This window comes from Eschrichtius robustus, chromosome 10, assembly GCF_028021215.1.
Source record: "Eschrichtius robustus isolate mEscRob2 chromosome 10, mEscRob2.pri, whole genome shotgun sequence".
In the NCBI taxonomy this organism is placed as follows: domain Eukaryota; kingdom Metazoa; phylum Chordata; class Mammalia; order Artiodactyla; family Eschrichtiidae; genus Eschrichtius; species Eschrichtius robustus.
This window is the reverse complement of record NC_090833.1, coordinates 2,360,118-2,384,548: the sequence shown is the minus strand read 5'-3', so window position 1 is coordinate 2,384,548 and position 24,431 is coordinate 2,360,118. Positions and strand designations below refer to the sequence as shown.

Genomic DNA, 24,431 nt, shown 5'->3' with positions numbered 1-24,431 from the left:
TCCCCCGTGGCCGCCAGGGGTCGCCCTCAGGCCGCAGTGGGCTCTCGGGGGCTGGGCTAAAGCTGGGGACAGGCTGGGGGCAGAGCAGGGCTGTGTCCTACAGAGGGAGGAGGAGGGTCACGGGGCATCCACAGAGCCCAAGACTGGGGCCTCAGTCTCTCCATGCCCTGATGCACATGGTGCCTAGCTTTGAGGCAGCTTTCAGGGAGAAGCAGGGCAGAGTGGGCCCAGGGACCCGCACCCTGAATATTAAGGTCAGAGCCAAGCTGGGGTTATTCATGTTACTCACAAACACTGCCCCCACCCAGCAACCTGTGTGTTCTGGGAACCCCAGGCTGCGCTCCAGGAAAGGGCCACCAGCCCCAGAAACTCTGAGACTTTTGTAGGAGAAACGAGGAGATTTGGGGCTGGGGGCCAAGTTCCCCATGCTCCCCTCCATGTGGGGAGTCTGGGAGGCCAGCCCCTCCTGAGGCCACACCTGGGCAGCCTGAATCTGGGAGAAGAGCAGGCCTCTGGCCCTGACCTCCCACGTGGTCTGATGCCATGGTGGGTCAGAAAACAAGCTCCTGCTGCTTCAGAGGAAGAGAGCAGGGAAGGCTGGAGCCATTGGGCGGGCTTCCTGGAGGAAGCAGCTGACAGGATTTGGATGGGGGTGGGGCCAGGAGAAGCAGATGGAAGGAACGCGCTGAGATTAGGAGGCAGAGGCACCAGTGGAATTGGCATTACACCTGTAAGTTGGGCTTCCGGAGGGAGGAAGCAGTGAGGGTACCCTGCGGATGCCTTGGGGCTGAGCTGAGCCTTTGCTGGCCACTCTGAGGCAGCTGGGGCCTTGCAAGGCAGGGAGATGGGGACACTGATCCTGCTGGACGAAAGCCAGGGGCTTCCCTGGCCACCAGGTGTCCCCGCTGTCCTGCTCTATGGAGCTCTGGCATTCTGTTGGTTTCGTTTTTAGAGTAGTAGTGACAACAGTGGTAATGATATCACTATTACTATTCCTGAAGTGCTCGGTTACTGAGAACTTCCCATGTGCCTTCTGGCAATCAGTGCAGACATTCTTAGTCCAGCTCTGCAGAGGAGCCGGGCGACTAGGAGACTGGAGGAGCAGGGAGGGGCATCTGCCAGGTTATCCCTTTCGGTCTCTGCGTGTCCTCGAAGGTGGGGTGGAGGGGTCACATCAGATGTGTCCATCTCCAGGGCAGGGGCAGCGGAGAGCAGGGTTGAGAGGAAGCAGTTCCCCCGGTGCTGAGGACCCCCGTGGAGGTGGGCCTCTTCCCACTCCCGCTCACTTTCTAAAATGCTTTGGATTTGTTTATCCGTTCATTTATTGGTTAAATCAGTAGTCAGTATTTGCAATATAATGACAATGAGAACATTGTTAACTCCTGAGCAAATAGTGTCCAACTTTTCGTGTTTCCTGGAGTTATTAATAGTTTTTTTCTGGTTGTTCAGTTTCCTATGTAGCTGTGACTAATTCTTTATCCCTATCTATCTATCTATCTATCTATCTATCATCATCTATCATCTATTATCTCTATCTATCTCTATCTATCATCTAGCTGTCATTTATCTATCTATCTAACATTATCTTAGTCCTTAAAACCCCATACACATTATCAGTCCCCATTTCCCACCCCACCCTCAACTTAGATAGTCACTAATCTAATTTCTGTCTCTCTGGATTTTCCTATTTTGGACTTTGAATGAAATGGAATCATACCATTTGTGGCCTTTATGCCTGGCTTCTTTCGCTCGGCATGACCTTGTCAAGGTTCGTCCATGTGGTACATGTAGCAGAATTTCATCCCTTTTTAGGGCTGAATAATATACTCTTGTAAACCACAGTTTATCTATCTGTTCATCTGTTGATGGGTTGTTTTCACGTTTTGGCTATTGTGAATAATGCTGCTATGAACATTCATGTACAAGTTTTTGTGTGGACACAGGTTTCCCTTTCTCTTGGGTGGAAGTGGAATTGCTGAGTCATAGAGTAACTCTATGTTTAACTTTTTGAGGAACTGTCACACTGTTTTCCAAGGAAGCTGCACTGTTTTACATTCTCATCAACGGTGTATGAAGGTTCTGACTTCTCCACATTCTCAGCAATATTTGTTATTGTCTATCTTTTTGATTCTAGCCATCGTAGTGGGTGTGAAGTGGTATCTTGTGGCTTGAGTTGCATTTCCCTAATGACTGATGATGTTGAGTGTCTTTTCATGTGCCTGTTAGCCATATGTATATCTTCTTTGGCGAAACCTCTATTCAGATACTTTGCTCATTTTTAATTGGATTGTCGTTCTATTGAACTGTAAGAGTTCATACATTCTGGATACAAGTCCCTCATCAGATTTACGATTTGCAAATATTTTCTCCCATTCTGTGGGCTGTCTTTTCACTCTCTTCTTGGTATTGTTGGCAGCACAAAAGTTCTTAATTTTGATGAAGTAGAACCTATGTAATTTTTTTCTTTTGTCCCTTGTGCTTGTGGTATCATATTTAAGAAGGCATTTCCTAACCTAGGCCACAGAGATTCATTCCCATATTTTCTTCTAAGAATTTTATAGTCTTAGCTCTTATAATTAGGTCTACAATACATCTGGAATTAAATTTTGTGTGTGGCGTGAGGAAGGCGTCCACCTTTGTGCTTTTGCAGGCGGCTATTCAGGTGTTCGGGCACCATTTGCTGAAGATTTTCCTTTTCCGCATTGAATTGCCTTGGCATCCGTGTGGAAAATCAATTGACCATAAGTGTGAGGGTTTATTTCTGGACTCTCAATTCTACTCCGTTGATCTATATATGTCTATCCTTATGTTTGTACCCCTCTGTCTTGATTATATTAACCTTGTAGTAAGTTTTGAAATCAGAAGTGTAAGTCCTCCGTGTTTGTTCTTCTCTTTTAAGATTGCTTTGAATATTCTGGATCCCTTGCACTTCCATAGGAATTTTAGGATCAGCTTGTCAACTTCTGCCAAGCAGCCAGCTGAGATTTTGGTGGGAGCTGTGTTGAATCTGTAGATCAGTTTGGGGGGTACAGTCATCTTAGCAATAGTAAGTCTTCATTTTGTAAACTTGAGAGGTCTTTCCATTATTTACATCTTCTTTAATTTCTTTCAAAGACATTTTCTAGTTTTTAGAGTACAAGTTTCGCACTTCTTTTGTTAAATTTATTTGTAAGCATTTTGTTATTTTTGATGATATCATAAATGGAATTATTTTCCTAATTTCATTTTTGATTGTTCACTGCTGGTATATAGAAATACAGTGGTTTTTGTCTGTTTGTTGTATCAATATACAACCTTGTATCCTGCAACCTTGTTGAACTATTTTATAAGTTATAATAGCTTTTAGTGTGTTCCTTAGGATTTTCTATATGTAAGATCATGTCATCTGCACATAGAGATAGTTTCACTTTTTTTCCCTCTGGATGCCTTTAATTACTCTTTCTTGCCTGATTCCTGCCCCGGCCAGGACCTCCTGTACAATGTTGAATGGCAGTGGTGACAGTGGACGTCCTTCTCTTGGCCTGGTCTTAGAGGAGAAACTGCTAATAAGTATGCATTTGCTGTGGGTGTTTCTCAGATACGCTTTATCAGGAAGTTCCCTTCTATTCCTAGACACTGGGTGTTTTTATCATGAAAGTGTTTTATCTGTCAAATGCTTCTTTTGCATCTATTGAAATAATTTGTGGTTTTTGTCCTTTACTGATAATGGTATATTACACAGATTTTCGGATGTTAAACCAACCTTGCATTCCCGGGATAAATCCCATTTGGTCATGGTATATAATCCTTTTTCTATGTTGCTGGATTCAGTTTCCTAGTATTTTGTCAAGGATATTTGCATTTATATTCATAACTGTCACAATTTTCCCCCCAAACATCTCAACAGATCTGTCAAACACCTATCAGTACTATTTTCTGCATACTCATACATGGCAGAGGAATCACATAAAGTCTGTAAGTCCCATTCCCCTCCCCTGAAGGACTCCTCCCGCTGCCTTCTGATCTTCTCCAGCAGCCTCTGATTGGCTGTTACCCTGGGACCCTCCTCACCCATCTTCTGCTTGGATCTGCTGCTCTCTGGATCCATGGCATGGTCTCTGACCACTTACTGAGAAGGGTACCTGGAAAGTAATGTCTCTGTGTACATGAATGTCTGAAGAAAATCTTTATTCTTTCTTACAGTCGGTTGATGAATTGACTGGGTCAAGAATTCTGTATTTAAAATCGTCTTTCAGAATTTTGAGGACTTTGCTCCAGGTCGTCAGCCTCCAGGAATGCTGTTTCTTTGTTTAGGACCCACCTGTTCACCTGATGTTCCATCCTGATGTGGCCTTGGTGCAGGCCTGGTCCAGTCACAGGGCTTGGTGGGCACCTGTGGGCCCTTCAATACTGAGAGTCACGATTTTCAGTTGGAGAAATCATCTTGGATTTTTGCTTTGACTTTCCTTCTACTCCGTTTTCTCGGTTTTCTCTTCCTGGAACCCCTGTAAGGTGGACATCAGACCTTCAGGATTGACTTTCTAATTTTCTTATTTTTTTCCCTTTCCTGATTTCCATGCCTTAATCTGTTTTAGCCTAATATCTGGAAGATGTCCTTGGCCTTATCCAGTCTTTCTGTCGAATGCCCTTCTCTTTGGTGAGGGACCTCCATGTCAGCGTCCGGAGTCTTGCCCAGACCACTCAGTGTCTCCACAGAAGACTCTCCAATCTGTTGTCGAGGGGGGATGGCAGCCCACTCCTCACCTCCCCGGAGCCTGGAGCCCCTGGGGACCCATTTCTCCAGAGACAGACCTCAGGGCCCCTGCAGGGTAGGGCCAGGCCCTGGGCTGCACGCGGCGGGGATGGAAGGGATCTGGGTCCAATTGCTTTGAAGAGAGCCTAGTCCAACGTCCTGTTCACGTACACACACTTACTCTCTCTCACACTCACTGACACACACGTGCACACTCATACACATGCGTGCATGCACACATACGCACTCAGCCCACCGCCCCCTGCAGTTTCACCGTCCCCTGCAGTTTCACCGTCCCCTGCAGTTTCAATGGAGTGGTTTGTCCACTGTGTGACCCGAGGCCCCAGGTCCACCCTGTCCTCAGGGTCCTACGATGGGGAGGTGGCACCGTGGGCCCAGCTTGGGTCTGTGACCCTGACCCCGAGGCCTCCGTGCTCCACCTTGCAGAACATGCCCAACGTCCGCGACCACGACGCCTCCATCTACCTCCGCCTCCAAGGGGACGCCTTGTCCGTGGGCGGCTATGAGACCAACCCCACCTTCTGGGAGGAGGTGAGACGCCAGGGCTCGAGGGAGGGGTTGGGGCTGCGTCTCAGCGTGGAGGAGGCTTCTTCCGGAGACCGTCCCCCCGGAGCGCCCCCGACCCTGGGGGCGTACCTGAGAAGCGGCAGGTCCCCCATCCCACAAGGTCAAACCCATTTTTTCCAGCCCCCGAAGAACCTGGCACGCAGGCAGATCCAGACTCGGGGCAGGTGGAGGGCTTGCCTCAAAACATCAGTAGTCAGAGGCTGCAAAGTGTGAAATAATGACTTTAGAAGATTATGAAAGCACTGAAGCCCTCTGTCCATCAGCAAACAATCCCATGCCCTCCCCCACCCCCCGTGGTTGCAGCTGTATCTCCCTCCGGCCTGGGCCGCTCTCCTGGCAGCTCCTGGGGTTCATGCAGGGCCAGTGGCCCCCTCAGCACAGCGCCCCCCCCAGCCCCCTAGAGCACGTACGGACCACCCCAGCTCCCATACTCATGCATTTAGTCTACAAATTGAACAACAACATGACTCCTTTCAGCCAGATACTGTTTAACTTTGGGGAGAAAGAAGGAGACCAAGATAAGAGTCCCTGTCCCCAGAGGCTTCTATTCTGGTGGGGAGACACACTGTAAATAAGCAAAGAAGTAATGCAATTTGGGATGGTGTTCTGTGCCCTGAGTGAAGTTAGCAGGTTAAGGACAAGCCTAGCGAGACTGGCGTGGAAGGATGTCCTTCGGTCTGTGGTCGGGCAGGGCTCCCTGAGGAGCTGGCATCGGGCAGAGAGCCCCGCAGAGAGAAGGCGGGGGAGGGGCTGCCCCAGGGGGAGGTGAAGGCCCTGAGGTCAGACCAGGCTTGCTTTTCCCGAAGAAACGAAGGAAAGTCAGCATGGCTGTGGGTTGGTGGTAGACGTGGGCAGGGTCCGCTCATGTAGGGCCAATCTGACGTAGGTGAATGGGGTGAAGGAGGGCAGGAAGCTGGCCGACCGGGCAGAGGCCAGGGCAACAGTCAAGGGCAGAGCAGGTGGGCCTGGGTCGGGGCGGGAAGGGGGAGCAGACGGGCCCGGGGAGGGGTTAGGGGAGGGGAGACACACTGAGGGGACCAGCCCACCTCCCCAGGTGTCGGACAAGTTTGCCTTTGGCCTCTTCGACCTGGACTGGGAAGTGTTCGCCCAGCACATTGAAGGCGCCGTCAACCGGGTCCCCGTGCTGGAGAAAACGGGGATTAAGTCCACAGTCTGCGGCCCAGGTGAGTGGGCTGCCCCCGAGGCCGGCCCGCGCCGGCCGTCCCTCCGTCCTGGGCCTCGGGCGCTGCGTTTGCTCCCCTCTGCAGGCAAAAGACATGTGCTCGGTGAGGGCAGAAGTTCGCCCACGGGCACGCGGCCGGGCTTCCTCCCGCCCACCCCCGCGTGAGTCCCTCCTGAGGTCCCACTGGGCTCAATCCCTGCTTGACTTGCCCCTGGAACTTGGTGTTTTCATCTGTAAGATGGGATGAGCCACCTCCCAGCGCCTGGTGAGGCTGAGCAAGGAGAGGCGGGCCAAGCTCCTTCCTGATGCCGTTTGCCCTTTTTGCCCTCTGCCCTCGGCAGCCAGGCCAGCGGGGCCGCACGCCCACACAGCATGGAAAGGCCCAACCCGGTGCCTCCCCTCGGGCCCCTGGGAGAGCTGAGCTGCAGGAGGCTGGAGGGAAAGGGGGAGAACACAGTGGCTCAGCTTCCGATGCCCCCCTTGGGTACGCATGGTGCAGCCCCTGACCCTGCCCGGCCGGCCGGTGCCCACGGGGATCGAGCACCAGATGGGGCGGACTCGGACCCCCAGCACTGACGCGTTTGGCCAAGGCCACTAGTTTATTTTTCAGGGCCTGCCGGCCAGGCTAGACTTTGGACCGTCAAACTGATGTGACTTGTCCCAGCACGGGTCACTCACATCTCAGCAGGGAGAGGTGAACGCCCGATGACGGAGCCTGAGAGAGGGCCGTCCTGGGGTTGCCCAGGGAGCTCAGGGACCCCAGGGTGGGGGAGGCCCAGGCACGCTGAGTGAGTGTCTCAAAGGCTGTGTGCAGATGGAGAAGGTTCTAGAATAAGATTCAAGCCCGGGGCAACGTAAGCGGGGACGTTGTGTGAAGGAGCTCGCACAGCGCCCGCTCAGCTCCTTCTGACTGCTGAGCGCCTGCCTCGTGCCCGGGCGCGTGGGGAGCGCAGCGGGGGAGCCTGTGTGGGAGGCTGGGCGGAGCTCCCGAAGCGGGAACCCAAGGGGGGTGCGCTCGGGGCAGGGGGGCAGTACGTTCCCGTGTGACGGCACTGGGGTGCAGGGGTGAGGCTGCTGGCCTGGGGTCCTGGCAGACGGTGGCCTCTGGGTGTAGAGGGGCCCAAGCTGGCCCTGGGGCCCAGACGTTTCAGCTGCGGGGCTGAGGGCGGGAGGTACAGGGGTGGTGGGCGCAGGGTGGGCCACCCAGAGGGTGCCGTGGGGGGCTGCGGAGCCAGGGTTCCGGGCGGGCGAGACACGCCAGCCCATGCTGGTTCCAGCAGAATCCCATGGGCATCCCCCCGCCTCCCTGCACGGATGGGGTCGCTTTAATCCTCAAGAAAGGCAAGAAACGGGTAGGATGTGCCTACCTAGGGGTGGAGAGAGTTCCGAAAGATACAGCTGCCCAAAGAGGAAACTTTGTGTCTGAGGCTCTGAGTTCCTTGAGCCTCGGTGTCCGCATCTGTGAAATGGGTGACAGGCGGAGTGAGGCGAGGAAGCCACACATTAGGTTGCAGGGCAAGGCCCAGGCCAGCAAAAGGATGCCACAGGCCAGCCGGCAAAGCCATTCCTACAGGCCGAGCAGGGAGTGAGGGGCAGGCCAGGCCATGGGAGGGGAGGGGTCCCGACGCCCAGCCTGCGGACTGCTGGGGAGTCCAGCCCTCTTGGTTCTGGCGCACACGGTGTCTACACAGCCGCCAGCCCCGACTGCTTTAATCTGTTCAGCTCATGAAAGAGCCTTTGGTGAGAGGACAGCTTTCTGGGGAGAGGCAGCTGGGGTCCCCCGGCCAACCACAGGGTCTTGGGGCACAGGGTGCGGGGCGAGGGCCGAGGGCTCACTGCCCCGGCAGCTTCCCGGGGCTGCGTGGGGCTGGCAGTGAGAAACCCAGGCCCGAAGCAATCCCAGGGGCACGAGTAACCCGGGGAGCATTCTCGCTTTAATTGGACTGGGGGTCATGGCCCCCAGGAAGCCCTACACGGGGGGAGATGCATGTGGAGTCTGGTTTCCCGGCTGCGAGGGAGGCTCCGTGGGGACATCAGCACTTCTCCTCACCAGGGAGGACCTGCCGGTCAACGGCCCCCGGCCTCCGGAGCAGAGCAGGGAAGTCCCAGGCCCCCTTGACTTCGGGGAAGCTGGGGGCGGGGAGACCTCTCGTTCCAAGGTCGGGAGGTCAGAGCCAAGGTGGGGGCCCCTGTTCCATGCATCCTGCATCCTCTCGAGTCATTTGTTAAACATCCAGGCGACCTTGACCCCCAAACTTCCCTCCTGCTGGCTTTCTGTGAGGCTGTTCAGAACGTTGTGGAAACATTTACAGCACTCCCGAAGTGCTCACCGGGTTATCCCCGAACGTAACTGCAGCCTCCCCATCGCTGTCCCGGGAGCTGCCCCATGCGCCCCGGGTCCCCCCGCCCCCGGCTTGCCCCTTGCAGCCCGACCTCCACACAGGCCCCAGGGAAGCCCCTGACGCTTCCTCACGGGGCTCTCGCCCCTCCTGACGCCTCCCCCCGAGGCTCACCAGGGTTGCCGTGGCCTCCAAGGCCTCACCGTGGGCCCTGCCCTCCTCTCCGCCCTGCCTCTCCCACCCTCCCCTGTGGCTGTTTGGAAGCCTCCCCGGCTCCCCAGGGCTGGTGGCCTCCTTCAGCTCAGATGCTGAAGATCGGAGACCGGGGTCGCCGGTCACCAGCACGGAGAAGGACAGCGCTTGTGACCAGTGCACACAGAGGCTGAGAGCCCGGCTGGGAGCCAGGCAGTCCTGACCGGCGGCCCCAGTTCCCTGCCTCCTCTGTGACCCGGGGTTATGATGGCGCCAGGCGGGTGGTTAGGAGCAGCCAGCCCTCCGGTCACTCCAGACCCAGTGTCCCACTGTGTTTTCTTCCCAGGCATTCTCTTTTTCCCTTATTTACCCATTTGCTCTCTGTCCCTCTCACTCTCCCGTCGGCTCCCCGAGGGGTGGGGCTTGTTTTGTTCGGCGCCGCCTCCCATGGCCGAGTTCTGGGCACAGACAGGTGGGCTGCAAATATTTGCAGACCGACTAACTCACAGCCCTGTGAAGTAAATACCCTGACCCGGATTTTACAGATGAGGAGATCAAGGCTCCTCTGAGCCAAGGTCACACAGCTGGGAAGGGGTAGAGCAGGGTTTGAACCCAGGACTGTGGCTGCCAAGTCCAGCTCTTTATCATTATGCCCGAGGATCCCTCTCCCCCCAGTCCTGGCCTCTGCCCTTGGCACGCTGGCAGCAGACAGAAGCGAGAGACTTGGTCTCCTCTCCCAAAGAACTTAGGATCCTTCATTCACTCGGTGAACATTTATCAAGCACCTACTGTTTGCTGGGCCCTGTGCTAGGCCTCGAGACACCGCACACAGTGAGCAAAGCCCAGCCCCTGCCCTCAAGGTACTCGTGGTCCAGTGGGCAAGAGTGCCCTGCAGTGACACAGCAGGAAGATGGTACAGTGACCAGGAGCCACGTGCAGTGATGGGGGCTCAGGGAGCGGCCCCTCACCAGCAGGAGAATGGTGATAGTCACGAGACACACCAGGACCCCCCCCCCCCAAGGCAGAACCCAGTTCAGGTCGTAAATGCTGAGGAACTCAGGGGAATGTGGCAGGAGCAATCAGGGAGGCTTCCTGGAGGAAGCAGCGTTGAGCTGGGTCTTGAGGATAGGGAGGGTCTGGATGAAGGAGGCCCCTACACACCCCCACCTCAATAACTGCCCCTCTTGGGAGACCCCACCCAGGAGCATGTGGCCGGGAGGGAGCTTCAGGCCTACCCCTCCCTTTCAGAGTCATTCACACCAGACCACAAGCCCCTGATGGGGGAGGCACCCGAGCTCCGTGGGTTCTTCCTGGGCTGCGGCTTCAACAGTGCAGGTAAGCGTGGGCAGCAGTGCGTCCCGACTCCCTGGCATCCCTGCGAGGGAAGAAAGCCAACTGGGCCTCTCCTTCAGTTCTCAGAGCCCCCCCTGGGGTGGGGCGCTGGGCCTAGGAGCACTGCAGCCCTGACAGGGGTGGAGATGGGACAAGCCTGCCGGGAGGGGGTGAGGTCCCGTTAGGAGGTGTGTGGCACCCCGGGTGTGAGATCCAGGGCTTAGGGGCTGACGCTGCCCATAGAGGTGGGAGGGGAACGGAACTGAGGTGCAGGGCCCTGGGGTGGATTGCAGACCTGCGGCTCTGCTCCTGCCAGGAATGATGCTGGGAGGTGGCTGTGGGCAGGAGCTGGCCCACTGGATCATCCACGGGCGCCCGGAGAAGGACATGCACAGCTACGACATCAGGCAAGTGCCCACTGGGACCCGTGGGCAGGAGGTGGCTGCCCTAGGATGGGGTGGGGTGGGGTAAATATCCAGGGCTATTTAGAAAGGAGCCGTCCCTGAAATCCAGAGGGCTTCTTGGAAGAGGTGGCAGTAAGGGAAGAAAGGGAAGAAGCCTGCCAGTGGGGGGCGGTGCTGCGGGGTGCCTGGGTTTGGCAGATCAACGGCCCTCCACAGTTTCCAGGACCTCTTGTCCCAGTGTCCTGCCTGACCCGCCTGACAGCTCTGGGATCAGCAGTGGGATCTCATCATCCCACTTGGCAGATGGGGAGACTGAGGCCCGGGGAGCAGGAGGGACTGCACAGGCTTCCCAGGAAATGGGGCTGAATTGGTGGTCATTATTAGGCCGTGTGCGTATCTGGGAGACAGGCAGCCCTGAGCGAGATGTCAGCTGCATCCATCCTTCACTCACAGGGTGTCTGGAATCAGTCAGACCCTGTGCCGAGCACTTTCCTCTCTGGAACCCGGGGTGTGATGTACATGCTGTAAATGTCGCTGGGAGCAGTGAGCTCGTTTGTGTAGGTAAAACGCTCGGCATCAGGTCTGCACACGGAAACACTAAACAAAGCTGAGCTGAGCCCAGGGGGCACTGATATCAGAGTTGGGAGGCGTCCTGGTTGCCCACCGACCTCTATGAGTCGGGACAGGGATGCGGGTGCCCCCAGGCAGGGTCTGGAGGGTGGGAATTGGTGGGGCTGGGGTCTGGCCCCCAGGTGGCAGTTCCGCGGCCCGAGCCCTGCAGGTGGCAGTCGAGGCAGCGGCTTGGAGGGGCCTCTGTGGGTGTTCGGCCCGCTCAGCTGTGACTGGGGAGACCCCAGCTGCCCGGCAGGGCTGGAGGTGGCAGGGCTGGAGGTGGTGCTGGCTCAGCTCAGCACGCCCCAGCTCCTCTGCTCACCTCGTCCCTGCCTGGCCCGCTGGGGACCTTGCGTCCAACTGGGGGGGAAGTCTGGCCCCCACAGAGACAGACAGACATACCCTGAGATCCCCCCCCCACTGCCGCCCCCTCCACGGCGCCTGGCACAGCGTGGTCCGCTCTGGCACCACCTTGGAGTCTGTCTGGGTCTGTGCCCACGTGCTCTCCCAAGAGAGGAATGTTCCAGAAATGATAAAGCTGCACGGGGCCTCAGGGATGGGCCAGTCCAAGCCCCTCCTGCTACAAACAGCAAAACAGAGGCGCCGTCACAAGAGGCATCTTGTCTGAAGTCACCCTGCGTGCAAGCCAGAGTGGGCAGGGACCCAGCTCCAGCCCTGCAGGGCTGTCTGCCGTCAGGCTTCCCTCGGGGGGTGAGGCCTCAGCACTGGAATCGGACGGACCAGGGCGCATCCTCGGCCTCGCCGAGTGGCCTCTCACCCCTGGGGCTGGTGGAGGCCCCTCGCATGGGTCTGAGCCTCCCTCCTCAGCCGCCTCTTCTCACAAGCTGTGACATTAGAGGGAGCGTCTTGTGGGCGGGTTTGTGGGTGGAAGGCAGAGCTCCTGCCTCTGTCCCGGCCGGCTGGGGCCTTGCATCACAGGTTGGAAGGCAGAGGGCCCAGGGAGGGAACCCCTGAGTGCTGGGGCCCAGTGGGTAGGGGTCGGGGCTGTGATCTGGGCCGCCCGCTTTTCTGGCCCAGGCAATGCACCCAGGAGATGACCGGCTCATGGCATCGGGCCTGAGCGGTCACTGACGTGGGGCGTCCGTGTCCACCCAGCACCCGTCCCCCCCCATCCCCACTCACATACTGGATGGCTGCCACCACCGGACCAGCTGTGGCACTGGCACCCGGGGCCTCTCAGCACTGATGGGAAGTTCTGCTTCCCTGGCCTGAGCGGGGCATGGAGACCCAGGCCCCACGAGAGAGGCAGAGCCAGGAAATGAGGGCACTGCGTCAGGGAGTCACCAAAAAACCCGGACGAGGGAGTGCCAGCCTTGTCCCCCTGCTTAGACACTCAGAAGGTTGGAGCAGAACTCTGACCCATGTCACCTCCTCGTCTTACACGTGGAGGACGGGCTCGGGGACGGAGGTGCCTGAGGAGGCGGTCAGGGCCCAGGGCCGGGTCCAGGGCGTGTCTGGACCCTGGCCTGCATGTGAGGCTCCCGGGGCTGGCCTGGCACCAGGTGCCCTCCAGGCCACAGCAGCTGCCTCATGGATGGTGGCGGTGGCAGCCCCTTTGGACACCCAAACAGGTTCTCAGCTGTCCCGGCCCCCCACCTATTAGCCGGTTCTTCTTCCTCTCCGACCTCGGTTTCCCCATCTGTGAAATGGGAACAATGACCCACCCTCTCAGTGGAGGGCATTTGAGGCTCACGGTACGGATGCGTCGCCTCCCGCAGGGCCTGGCATAGGTGGGCCCCAGAGCACGGGCCGTTGTTTTTAAAGAAAGCTCTTGGGGTCCTGGCAACCAGGGAAGGAGAAGTCGCTCTTTGTCACGTCAGGAGGGCGGCTGGACGCCGGACCCCGGCTGCAGGCCCCTCTGCCCGCTTGCGTGCAGGTGGAAAACGGCAGCCGGGTCCTTGTGGGCCACGGGGAGTGGTCTTTCCTCTGCTGACCCCTGTCGTGCTTGGGCTGAGCTGAGTGCCCCCGCCCCTGACACCCACAGGTGTGCCCAGGAGCGAGCAGAGGGGCTGGTGGGGGCCTGTCTAGAGGGGTGGGATGTGTCTGTGCAGGGATCACCCAGCCCTGCCTCAGGCCCATCCCCCTCCCTGGTCCCTGCCACCCAGGGGGTCTGAGAGGACAACTGAGGCTCCACCTCCCCCCCTTGAGAGCCCTCCAGGAGCCCCACTCTCAGCGAGGCTGGGAGGGTGACCACGTCCCAGCCCAGGAGCCACTGGGCTCCTGGTGCCAAGGTGGGCGAGTCTCCTGGCCTCCTCCCGCCCCGGCTCGGCCCCTCGCCAGCCTGCTCCTGCAGCCCCACGTGCCGCCGCTGGGACCCCTCCCCAGGCCCCTGGCGGTGCTCCACGGCCCCCCTTCTTTCTGGAAGCTCCTGGCTTGGTGCAGCAGGTTCCTGTCGCGTGGAATGAGTCAAACCAGGAGCCCCACACCTGAGGCCGCTCTGAGGACTGCATGAGGGGTTCTTGCAGGTGGCCCTCAGCCCTGGGCCTGCCCTGGAAAAGCGCTCCTTACACGACAGCAATCACTACGAATAATACCTGTCATGATAATTCCCACATCTGCAGCACCAGCCCCTGCCCAGATCAGAGCACCACGCTGACCAGCCCTGACGAGGCTCAGGCCAGGCCCCTGAGGGCAGCAGCACTGATGGGGACACAGCCGGGGGGAGGTGGGCCCCAGAGGACACGTGAGATGCCAACAGGTGGGGAGTGAAGGAGTGGGCAGGCGGGGGCCACAGTGAGCTGGGCGCCTGAGAGGTGGGCTGTTCCCGGGAGGGGCTGCCGGGCGCAGCGTGTAACGCAGCCCAGCAGCTGTGCCCAGCCTGGGGACCAGACGGAAGGGCTGTTGGGTGGCCCTGGCTGTTCTCCCTTCGCGAAGGCTGGGGGAGGGCCCTCTTAGCTCAGCAGGAAATCGCGTGGGACCCGCGGGCGGAGTCGGACACCACCAGGGGGTGGAGGGGCTGCACCTGGTGTCCCCCCAGCTGCCAGGGGACAAACCTGCAGGGATCATGACGACACCATCCCTGGGAGCGGGGCCCCCAGACACAGCTGGGATTTCTTCCGCTCCTCTGTGCCTCTTGGGGGTCTGACGTGAGAGGCTGTCACCTTCACCCCTTGCCTCCGCTGAGGGGCACCGAGGAGAAAGGGGCGCTCCATCACATCTGCTGACCCTAAACCCCGAAGATCCCTCACGTTAGCTTTCACGAGATCATCGGGGCCTGTTCAGCCCGGGGCCCAGGTCGGGGGCGATGGCTCACCCCCAAGCACGTCCCCAGCCTGAGGCCCTGAGCCTGCGGTGTCCACTCCCTGCGCCCGACAGCTGTAGGGGGTTGCAGGCGAGGAGGCTGAGCTCCCCAAGATTTGGGGGCTGCCCGAGGCCCCTCGGTGGGAGAACGGAGAGCCTGGAGCCCCCCTGATGCCTGAGCCACAGGGAGGACTCCCATGGAGGGGACGAGGGTCCCCAAGGCAGTGACGGGCCACTCCATCCACGACAGGCGCTTCCATCACTCGCTCACGGACCACAGCCGCTGGATTCGAGAGCGCAGCCACGAGTCCTACTCCAAGAATTACTCGGTCGTCTTCCCCCACGACGAGCCCCTGGCTGGACGCAACATGAGGACAGACCCCCTGCACGAGGTGCCACGCCCCCCGCGGTGCCTGCTCTGTGCCGGCTGCCGGCGCTCTCGGGGAGCCCTGGGTGTGGGGTGACAGAGTGCATGCAACCCCCCCCCACCACCAGCTGCAAGGCAGGTGTTGGCTCCTTCGCTCCCGGGCACTGCTTGGAGCACAGTGGGGGGTCGTGAGGGCCAGGTGCACCGGCAGGTGTGTGCAGTCGCCCATCAGGAGGGCGGAGCCGGGCAGCGGCGTGCTAAGAAGACGTGCTCCTGCTTGTGGGGCCTGCTTGGGATGTCTTTCCTCCCTGGCAAGCTTCTACTTGTATGATGATGAAACCCACCGTCAGGTGCCCTTTCCTGGGGCCTGCCCCTGGGCACTCTCCCAGGCCCCTGACAACCCAGGTGCCTTCCCTGTGCTCCCATTACCCGCCCCCCAACCCCCAGTCCATCTCCATCCCCCCTTCCTTGCCCCCATCTTGGGCTGCATGCTTCTCTTACCTGTCTACGAGGACCCTGGCAATGGGGGCTGGGCCCCAGTCACTCTGAGTGCAGAGCCTGACTCTGGGTAGGTGCTCAGGGAATGTTTGTTGACTGGACGGTTGGGGCGGGAGGCAGGTGGGCAGGCGCAGCGAGCAGGTAGCATTTAAGCAGAAGGAGGAGACTCCTTCATCTGGGACTCCAGCGCCTGGACCCCAGAGGGAGCTGGCGTCCATGGCACCTCCCCAGGACAGAGACATCCTTGGATCCCGGGCTGCCCTGTCCTCCAGCCTGGCCTAGAGGGCCAGCTGGGAATCTTGGGCCCCACGTGGGCTCGGCTTCCCCCAGCCTGTCCCCGGGCCCGCACCGTCCCCGCAGCTCAGCAGCCTCCCAAGGAGCGCAGGGCTGTCTCGATGACTCTCGGGTGGAAGATGGGCTCAGACACGTTGCTCACGTGTGCACAGTTCTGCCCGGCGGGGGCTTGGCGGGTGCAGCAGCCCTGCCCCCGGGGAGGAATCTGCATTCACCCACACCTCCACTCCCTCGTCAGCACCCTCCCGGTGACACTTCCCAGCCGTTGACAGCTGACGTGTGTTTTGTTAAATAGAGGAGGCCTGCTCTCCACTTTCCCTCCCAGGAAGGGTGATGCGTCCCTGGTGGAGGTGTCTCCACGCTCACTGGAGGGGAGTGGGTTTTGTGTCCTTGGTTGCCACCCCCTTGGACGTCCAGGGAGGACGCATCCGGGGGTCACCAGTTAGCATGTGACCTGGAGTGCCCTCCCTCTCGAGGTCGGTGGCCCACGGGGAGGGAGAGACACAGGCCGTCTTGGCCTCTGGCGCCCATCGGTCCTGGCACTTCAATGCCTGGCCAGACTCAGCTTCCGAAGCCCACTCCTCCTGGGCGCTGGACGGGGTTGGCCCCAGGCACAGGGCCCTTCCAAAGCTGAGAGCGGAGATTCTTTTCTTCCCCCCAGGCTAAATTTATTTTCAAAGAAATCTGCCACCATATTACTTTATTGTGTCTGCTATAATTTTTTATTGTGGTAAAGTACACATAACATACAACTTGCCATTTTAACCATTCTAAAATATACAACTCAGGGGGATTAAGTACGTTCACGGAGCTGTGCAACCATCACCACTATCCAGTTCCAGAACGTTTTTGTCACTGCAAGAGGAAACCTCGTACCCATTAAGCAATAACTCCCCATGTCCCCCTTCCCCCAGCCTAGAAAAACTACTGATCTATGCCTTCTGTCTCTGTGGATTTGCCTGTTCTGGTCATTTCACATAAATGGAGTCGTACACTATGTGGCCCTTGGTTCCTGGGCTTCTTTTCCTTAGCTTGTTTCTGAGGTTCATCTGTGATGTAACAGGTGTCAGAATGTTCTTCCTTTTTAAGGCTGAATAACATCCCATCGTATGGATGGACCACACTGGTCATCCATTCGTCAGTTGATGGGCATCTGGGCTGTCCCCACCTCTGGGTGGTTGTGAACGCATGTGTGCATAGGCTTGTTTGCGTCCCTGGTGTCATTTCTCCTGGGTGTACACTTAGCTGTGGCATCGCTGGGTCACTGGGTGTCCCAGACTGCTCAGGCTGCCATAACAGACACCACAGGCTGGGGGGCTCAAATTCATCTCTCACAGTTCTGGAGGCTGGGCGGTCAGGATCAAGGTGCCCGCTGACCGGTTCCTGGAGAGGGCCCTCTTCGCTCCTGGCTTCGGGACGGCCGCCTTCCCACTGTGTCTGCTCCTGGCAGAGGGACAGCCCTGGTGGTTCCTCCTCACCTAATAAGGCTTCAGGCCCCACCCTTAGGACCTCATTTCACCCTAATTCCTTCCTCACAGGCCCCATCTCCAAATACAGTCACACTGGGGGTTAGGGCTTCAGCATAGGAATTTGGGGGTGCAATTCGGTCCATAAGAGAAGGTAATTCTACAGACGGGGGATTCTTGGGGCGGGCAGTGTGGGTGCTGGGAGGGCCGCAGAGTTGGAGTCAGAGCCTGGGCTTGGGTCCTGCTTCCGAGTGCCAGGATCTCTTTGCCCGCTGCCTCCTGCGGTACCGGGTGGTGGATTCTCCCCTCCCTGCCCTGCTCTGCGCGTCCGGCCAGGCCTGAGTGGGCCTCTTCTCCCTCCACAACCAGGAACTCCTCGCACGAGGCTGTGTGTTCCAGGAGCGGCACGGCTGGGAGCGGCCGGGATGGTTCAGCCCCGACGGCGCGGCTCCGGTGAGTAGGCCCGCCGGCACCCAGCAGCCATGTCCCCGGCCCGGCCTGCGCTCGACCCCTGCCCACTGTCCCCCCCATGTCCTCCCCACCTGAGGTGGCCGTGTGTCTCCCTGTCATTAGTGCCGTGGGGCGGGTGAGTCACCTGGCCTTCGGAGAAGCTGAGCCCCGGCCGGTCCGCCTGAGATCGTGGGGTGTCCCCACAGAGATCACTCGCCGCCCACGGTGCCCGGCCTTCCACGGCCCAAATGGGCCAGGGGCCAGGAGAGCTGGCGTTCCACAGAAAAGAGGCTGCGGCCAAGGCTCCCCAGGTTTACGGGAGGAATTAGAGTATCTTCTCGTAATTCTGTTCATATATTTTTGGCAACTGCAACTGTTAATGTCAGTGGGAGGATTTAGCACAAAATTATGCATTCTGTGTGTTAGGTGATGTGATGCTGAGGGGATGCTTTCATACAACCGGGGGGGATAGTATTTGATCCAGATTTGTACAAATTAAAACCCCTTTCCCGTTGCTATGTTTCACCAGTCCCCTTCCAGTGTGACCCATCTCCCATCTCCATAGCAACTATGTCCCAAGGCAAGTTCCAGGGCATGTTAGGTGAGGTGGATGGAGGCCAGAGCTCCTGATGGCTTCTGCCTCTGCTTCTCTGGGGTCAGCAGAGAGGAGGGGCCTAGGTAGACCCCTCCTTGAGCAGGTCTCTGCAGAGCCCACTGCAGCCAGCCTGGTCTGCCCTGGAAGCCCCTCTCCCCCGGAATCCGTGGGCAAGGCGATGAGACCAGAGCAGGAATCGGGAACATACCCCTGGTCCCGAGATGGGCAGGCTGTGCAATCCCCACGCGGGAGCCATCCTGGGAGTCCAGGGCACTGGGTGACGAGACGTCCCCAAATCCCTGACCCCTGGCCAGGCTACGGCGGGCTGGAATGTTCCTGCAGGGGACTCAGGGGCCAGAGGGAGCCACCTGGCGGGCCAGGGAGATGACTTCCTACAGAGATGCCTGTAAAGGCCCCTCCCTGGACACCAGAGGTTGAGCTGGAGTGGAATGGGGTAGGGGGTGTGTCTGGGGGAGCAAAGAGGCCTGACTCAGTCAGAATCTCACACTTGGCTCTCACCAGTGACAAGAGACTGGGCAGGGCTGGCCGTGCTGGTAGGCGAGAATTGGCGGGTTGTTCACGCCTTTCCAGGAGTGACAGCAGAGTTAGGAGGGGTGGGGGAGGAGGAGGGGGAGAAGGAGGAGGGCCTCCATCAGCAGGAACTAGACCAGGTGTGGGGTGTTGGGTTCTGGGCCTCTCTGAGAGCAGCTGACCGAGTGCAGGAGAAGCCAAGGCAAGTGGAGGCTGAAGGGCCAGCCTGTGGGGCCCACCACCTGGGCTCATGCCGGGCGGTCAGGACTCTCCTGTGACCTGAGGCAAGTTTCAATCTCTCTGCACCTCGGTTTCCTCATCTGTAGAGAGGATCTCCCTTCCCGGAAGCGCGAGGCCCTTTGCGCAGGGCTTGGCCCCGAGCAGGACCTGGTCCCGGATCACCATGGCAACAGCATCTGGAGCCCCCGCTGCAGCCACCCCACCCCCGACTCCCCCTCCCTCTCCCTCCGCAAGCTGATCCCTGGGCCTTATCCCAGCGCCTTGGTGTTGAGTCGGAAGCCCTGGCGTGGCCCCTGAGGTCCCGGTCAACCAGCCTCTGTTTCCCGTTCAGCACCCTCTCTCGCCATCCCTCCCTACCCGAGCACACCCCATTCCTTCTCCACCCTCCGGGGCCCCAGCGCTCCCCACCGCCGTGGAGATTATGGTGTCACCTGTGCAACGTGGAGGGCATGCCTGAGCCCCGCCTCCACCCCGGCCTCGTCCACAGCGCGTTGCCCCTGGAGAGCGGGGCTCGGAGAGGGCAGGACCAGCTCTGTCCTGTGGACCTCTGTTTCCGCAGGACCCGGCTCAGGGCTGGCCAGGCCGCGGGCACCGGGCCACGCTGTGTGTGGAGGGGGGAGGAGGGGGCGGGACCGGTGACGACCCCTCTTCTGCCCCAGGTGCTCCCTTACGACTACTACGGGGCCTACAGACAGCGGGCACACGAGGACTACGTCTACGGCAGGCTGCTGGGCCACGAGTACACCTTCGACTTCCCGCCCCACCACGACGTGGTAGGACGCCCCATCCCTGATGGGACAGAAAGGCGGGCGTCCCCGCGGCTGGCCCACTCTGCCATCTCCCTGCTATCCCCACCCCCGTTTTCGGCTGCCTCAGTTTCGTGGAGGAATCGGTGATGTTCTCCTCTGCCTTCCCCTCCCTCCGTCTGTACCAAGACTTTGCCAGCGGTGAGGCCTGCTCAAGGGGTGGGGCTGGAGCCAGGCCTGGGTCTGGCTGTGTGGCCTCGGGCCAGGGCTTCACCCCTCTGAGCCTCTTGGAGCCGCTCCGAGGCCTGGGTGTGACTTTGTGGGTGGCGAGCCCCTCCTTCCCGGGTCCAGGGCAGAGCAGATGCAGCACAAGTAGGTCCAAGACGGGCCCCCCAGGGGACGAGCAGAGGAGACCCGAGCTGGGGGAGGGCCCGTGGTCTGGGGCCTGCTCGCCGCCCCTCTTGCTCCAGAAGTGGGCAGGTGAGGCCACTCAGGTGCCTCCTGGCAGCTCCTGGCCCCTTCCTCCCGTGCCCGGCTCCCTATTTCTGTTGGGGTTGAGGTGAGTGCCTCTGAGTCTGCATCACACAGGGAAGTTCTCACAGGCAGCTTCTGCAGAAAAGACTACGCCAGCTTCCCCTCTGAGCCGCCCAGCTGTTTTGTTACCGAGGAGAACGTGTCCCTCCCTATGCACGTGGCCGACCGGGGAGGGAGCAAAGTCCCTTCAGTATCTGTGTGAGGGTGGGCCAAGGCCTCAGCCTGGGGGTCCCCAGGGATGGGTGGCCTGGGAAGCTTCCTGGGCGTAGGACCCCTGCTTAGAAGCAAAGCTCTGCTGTTGCTGCCTGGAAACTCTTAATACATTTTGAACAGGCCCGCATTTTTATGGTGTACCAGTTCTGCACCCGGTCCTGAAGGGAAGGAAGCACGAGGGAAGGAAGCACGCTTTCCTCCAAAGTTTGCTCTAGTAAAGGCATTGGAGGAGGGGGCTTCTGAAATGGAAAGGGAGGCATGTGCGTCTGAAAGCCCAGGAGTCCCTGGGGGCTGCCTCTCCGGGGAGCAAACGGGGATCCGTCTGGCACCTCCGCACCACGGCTTCCAAGGCCTGCAGGATGTTCAGGCCCTTGAGGATGTGGGCGCTGGGAGGGGGTGCCAACTTGGCTTCGTGGCTGCATCCCACCCGCGCAAAGGCACCTCGACAGTCCCAAAGCATGAAACATGCACTTGTTCTCAGCCTTGGCAACTTCCCCAGCCTGGCTAGACGAGAGTCAGCCCAGGAAGCTGTTTCGGGGTTTGATCTGCAGCCCCAGCAGTGTAAGCGAGGGTACCACATGGCTGATGGGTGAAGGGAGCTCCATAAAGAGTAGTGGTGTCTGGAGAGGGGAGAGGAGCAGCCTCTGGGGCTCAGGAGCTGCGCAGACCCCATGGGGTGCCGTGTAACAACCAGCTGTCCCGGGGGGACGCCTGATCCCCGGCGCTGGCCAGTTCCCCCTGTATAAATACCCTCACCATCGGCTCCCTCCCTCCCACCCACCCACGCGGCATCACTGAACGCAGAGCGGGGAAAGATGCGCACAGTGGCTTCTCGGGGTCGGGGCACTACGAGACAGACCCAGGTGATGAATAGCTCATCATTTCCACCTGTGTAAACTTGAGTGGACCACGTACTGCCCCTGGGCCTCAGAGGGCACCTGGCTATGAGGCTGCTAATCATAGTTGCTCCCGGGCGGTGGTGTCTGTACCACGGGGCGGGAGGAGATGGCGTGGGCTCCTCACACACCGTAAATGCTCCCTAAGTGGCAGCTTTACTGTTATAATTTTTTTCTTTTTCCAGTAAGAGCAATGGGATTGGCCCATCTGCTCAGCGATGGGGTGAGGGGTCTAGGGCAAAGATGGAGTGACATTGCAAGGGAAGACCAAGCAGAAAAAACAGATGGATAGCAGAAAATCTTGAGAGTGGAGCCAAGCGTTTGCATACTGTATGGAGGGAAATAATGAGAGATGTTGACTTGTTTTTTTTTTTTTGGTTTTTTTGTTTTAAAAAAAACAGCTTTATTGAGATATATTCACATACCATACCACCCAACCACTTAAAGTGTACAATGCTTTTAGTATATTCAGAGGGTTCTGCAACCATCACTGCAATCTAATTTTAGAACCTTTTTATCTCCCCACCAAGGAAACCCTATACCCATTGGCCCATTTTCTCACCGCATCCCCGCCTTCCGGCAGCCACTAATCTACTTTCTGTCTGTGTAGCTTTACCTCATCTGGACATTTCACGTAATGGACTCGTACAATGGTGGTCTTTTGTGACTGGCTTCTTTCACTTAGCATAATGTTTTCGAGGACCATCCATGTTTTAGGAAGTCGTCAGTACTTCATTACTTCTTATTCTGAACAATATTCCATTACGTGCATACACTCCTTTTTATTTATCCATTCATCTGTTGATGGACATTTGCGTTGTTAGACTTTTGGGCTATTATGAATAATGCTGCTCTGAAAATGTGTGTGCAAGTTTTTAGACAGATGTTTTCATTTCTCAAGGGTAAATATCTAGGAGTGGGATTGCTGGGCCATGTGGTAGCTCCACGTTTCATGTTTTGAAGATCTGCAAAGGCTTTTCCAAAGTGGCTGCACCATTTCACACCTCCACCCGCGGCGGACGAGGTTCTTATTTCTCCATCCTCGTGAGCACGTGTAGTTCTCTTTTTGACTCTAGCCATCCGGGTGGGTGTGAAGTGGTATCTCAAAGATCTGAGTTGCATTTCCCTAATGACTAATGGCGCTGAACATCTTTTCATGTGCTTATTTAGCCATTTGTTTATCTTCTTTGGAGAAATGTCTATCCAGATATTTTGCTCATTTTAAAAATGAGTTATTTGTCTTTTTATTGAGTTATAAGAATTCTCCGTACGTTCTGGATACAAGTCCCTTATCAGATTTATGATTTGTAAACATTTTCTCCCCTTCTGTGGGTTGTCTTTTCACTTTTTAAATGATATCGTTGGCAGCACAAAAGTTCTTAATTTTGATGAAGTACAGCTTATGTATTTTTTCTTTTGTCCCTTGTGTTTTTAGTGTCATATTTAAGAAGGCGTTTCCTAACCCAGGTCACAATGAGTTACTCTTCTGTTTTCTTCTCAGAATGGTATAGTTTTAGGTCTTGTACTTAGGTCTGTGGTTCATTCTGATGAAGCTTTGTGTGTGACGTGAGGAAGGGGTCCAACTTCGTGCTTTTGCAGGTGTCTATTCAGGTGTTCCAGCACCATTTGTTGAAGATTATTCTTTTCCCCATAGAATTGCCTTGGCATCCTTGTGAAAAATCAACTGACCATAAACGTCAGGGTTTATTTCTGGACTCTCAATTCTATTCCATTGATCTATATTTCTATCCTTATGCTATACCACGCTGTCTTGAGTACATTAGCTTTGTAGTAAGTTTCGAAATCAGGAAGTGAGAATCCTCTAGCTTTGTTCTTCTTTTTCAAGATTGTTTTGAATATTCTGGGTGCCTTGCATTTCTGTATGAATTTTAGAATCAGTTTGTCAACTTCCGCCAAGAAACCAGCTGAGATTTCGGTAGACTCTGTCTAATCGGTAGATCGAATTTGGGGGGTACAGTCATCTTAGCAATAGTGAGTCTTCATTTCGTAAACATGAGAGGTCTTTCCATTTATTTAGGTCTTTAATTTCTTTCAAAGGTATTTTCTAGTTTTTAGAGTACAAGTTTGCGCTTCTTTTGTTAAATTTACGTGTAAGCATTTAAAAATTCTTTTTGATGATGTAAATGGAATTATTTTCTTAATTTCATCGATTGTTCATGGCTAGTGTATAGAAATACAAAAATTTTTTGTTTGTTGTATATTGACCCTATATCCTGCAACCTTCTTGAACTATTTTATTAGTTGTAATAGTTTTTCAGTGGGTTCCTTAGGATTTTCTGTATGTAAGATCACGTCATCTGCAAATAGAGATAATTTTACTTCTCCTTTTCCAGTCTGGATGCCTTTTATTTTTTCTTGCCTAATTGCTCTGGCCTGGACCTCCAGTACAATGTTGAGTAGAAGTAGCAGAGTGGATAGCCCCATCTTGTTGCTGATCTTAGCATGGGACATTTAGTCTCTCACCGTTAAGTATGGCAGCTGTGGGATTTTGTTCATGCCCTTTATCAGGTTGAGGAATTTCCCTTTTCGTCCTAGTTTACTTGGAGTTTTTATCATGAACAAGTGTTGGATTTTGTCAAATACTCTTTCTGCATCTATTGAGATGATCATTTCGTTTTTGTTCTTTATCCCGTTAATATGGTACATTACATCAATTGATTTTGGGATGGTAAACCAGCCTCCCATTCCTGGGATAATCCCACTTGATCGTGGTGTGTAATCCTTTTTATATGTTGTTGGATTTAGCTTGCTAGTATTTTGTTGAGGTTTTTGTATCTGTATTAATGAAGGATATTGGTCTGTAGTTTTCTTATGAGGTCTTTGGTTTTGGCATCAGGGGTAATGCCGGCCTCATGGGAAGAGTTTGTGAAGAATTGGTATTAATTCTTTTTTGAATGCTTGGTAAAATACACTAGTGAAGCCATCTGGACCTGGGCT

At 56.7% G+C, this 24,431-nt stretch overlaps 1 protein-coding gene across 2 annotated transcripts in view; it reads left to right on the top strand.

Annotated features, from left to right (window-relative positions):
- SARDH (sarcosine dehydrogenase) overlaps nt 1-24,431 on the top strand; it is a 64,005-nt gene that overhangs the window by 7,382 nt on the left and 32,192 nt on the right. For both annotated transcript variants that reach the window (XM_068552575.1, XM_068552576.1), the window contains 7 exons: nt 5,180-5,284; nt 6,375-6,504; nt 10,283-10,369; nt 10,683-10,773; nt 14,894-15,035; nt 17,638-17,721; nt 19,744-19,857. In XM_068552575.1, coding sequence (XP_068408676.1) covers nt 5,180-5,284; nt 6,375-6,504; nt 10,283-10,369; nt 10,683-10,773; nt 14,894-15,035; nt 17,638-17,721; nt 19,744-19,857 — 753 coding nt within the window. The remainder of the gene's footprint in view (nt 1-5,179; nt 5,285-6,374; nt 6,505-10,282; nt 10,370-10,682; nt 10,774-14,893; nt 15,036-17,637; nt 17,722-19,743; nt 19,858-24,431) is intronic.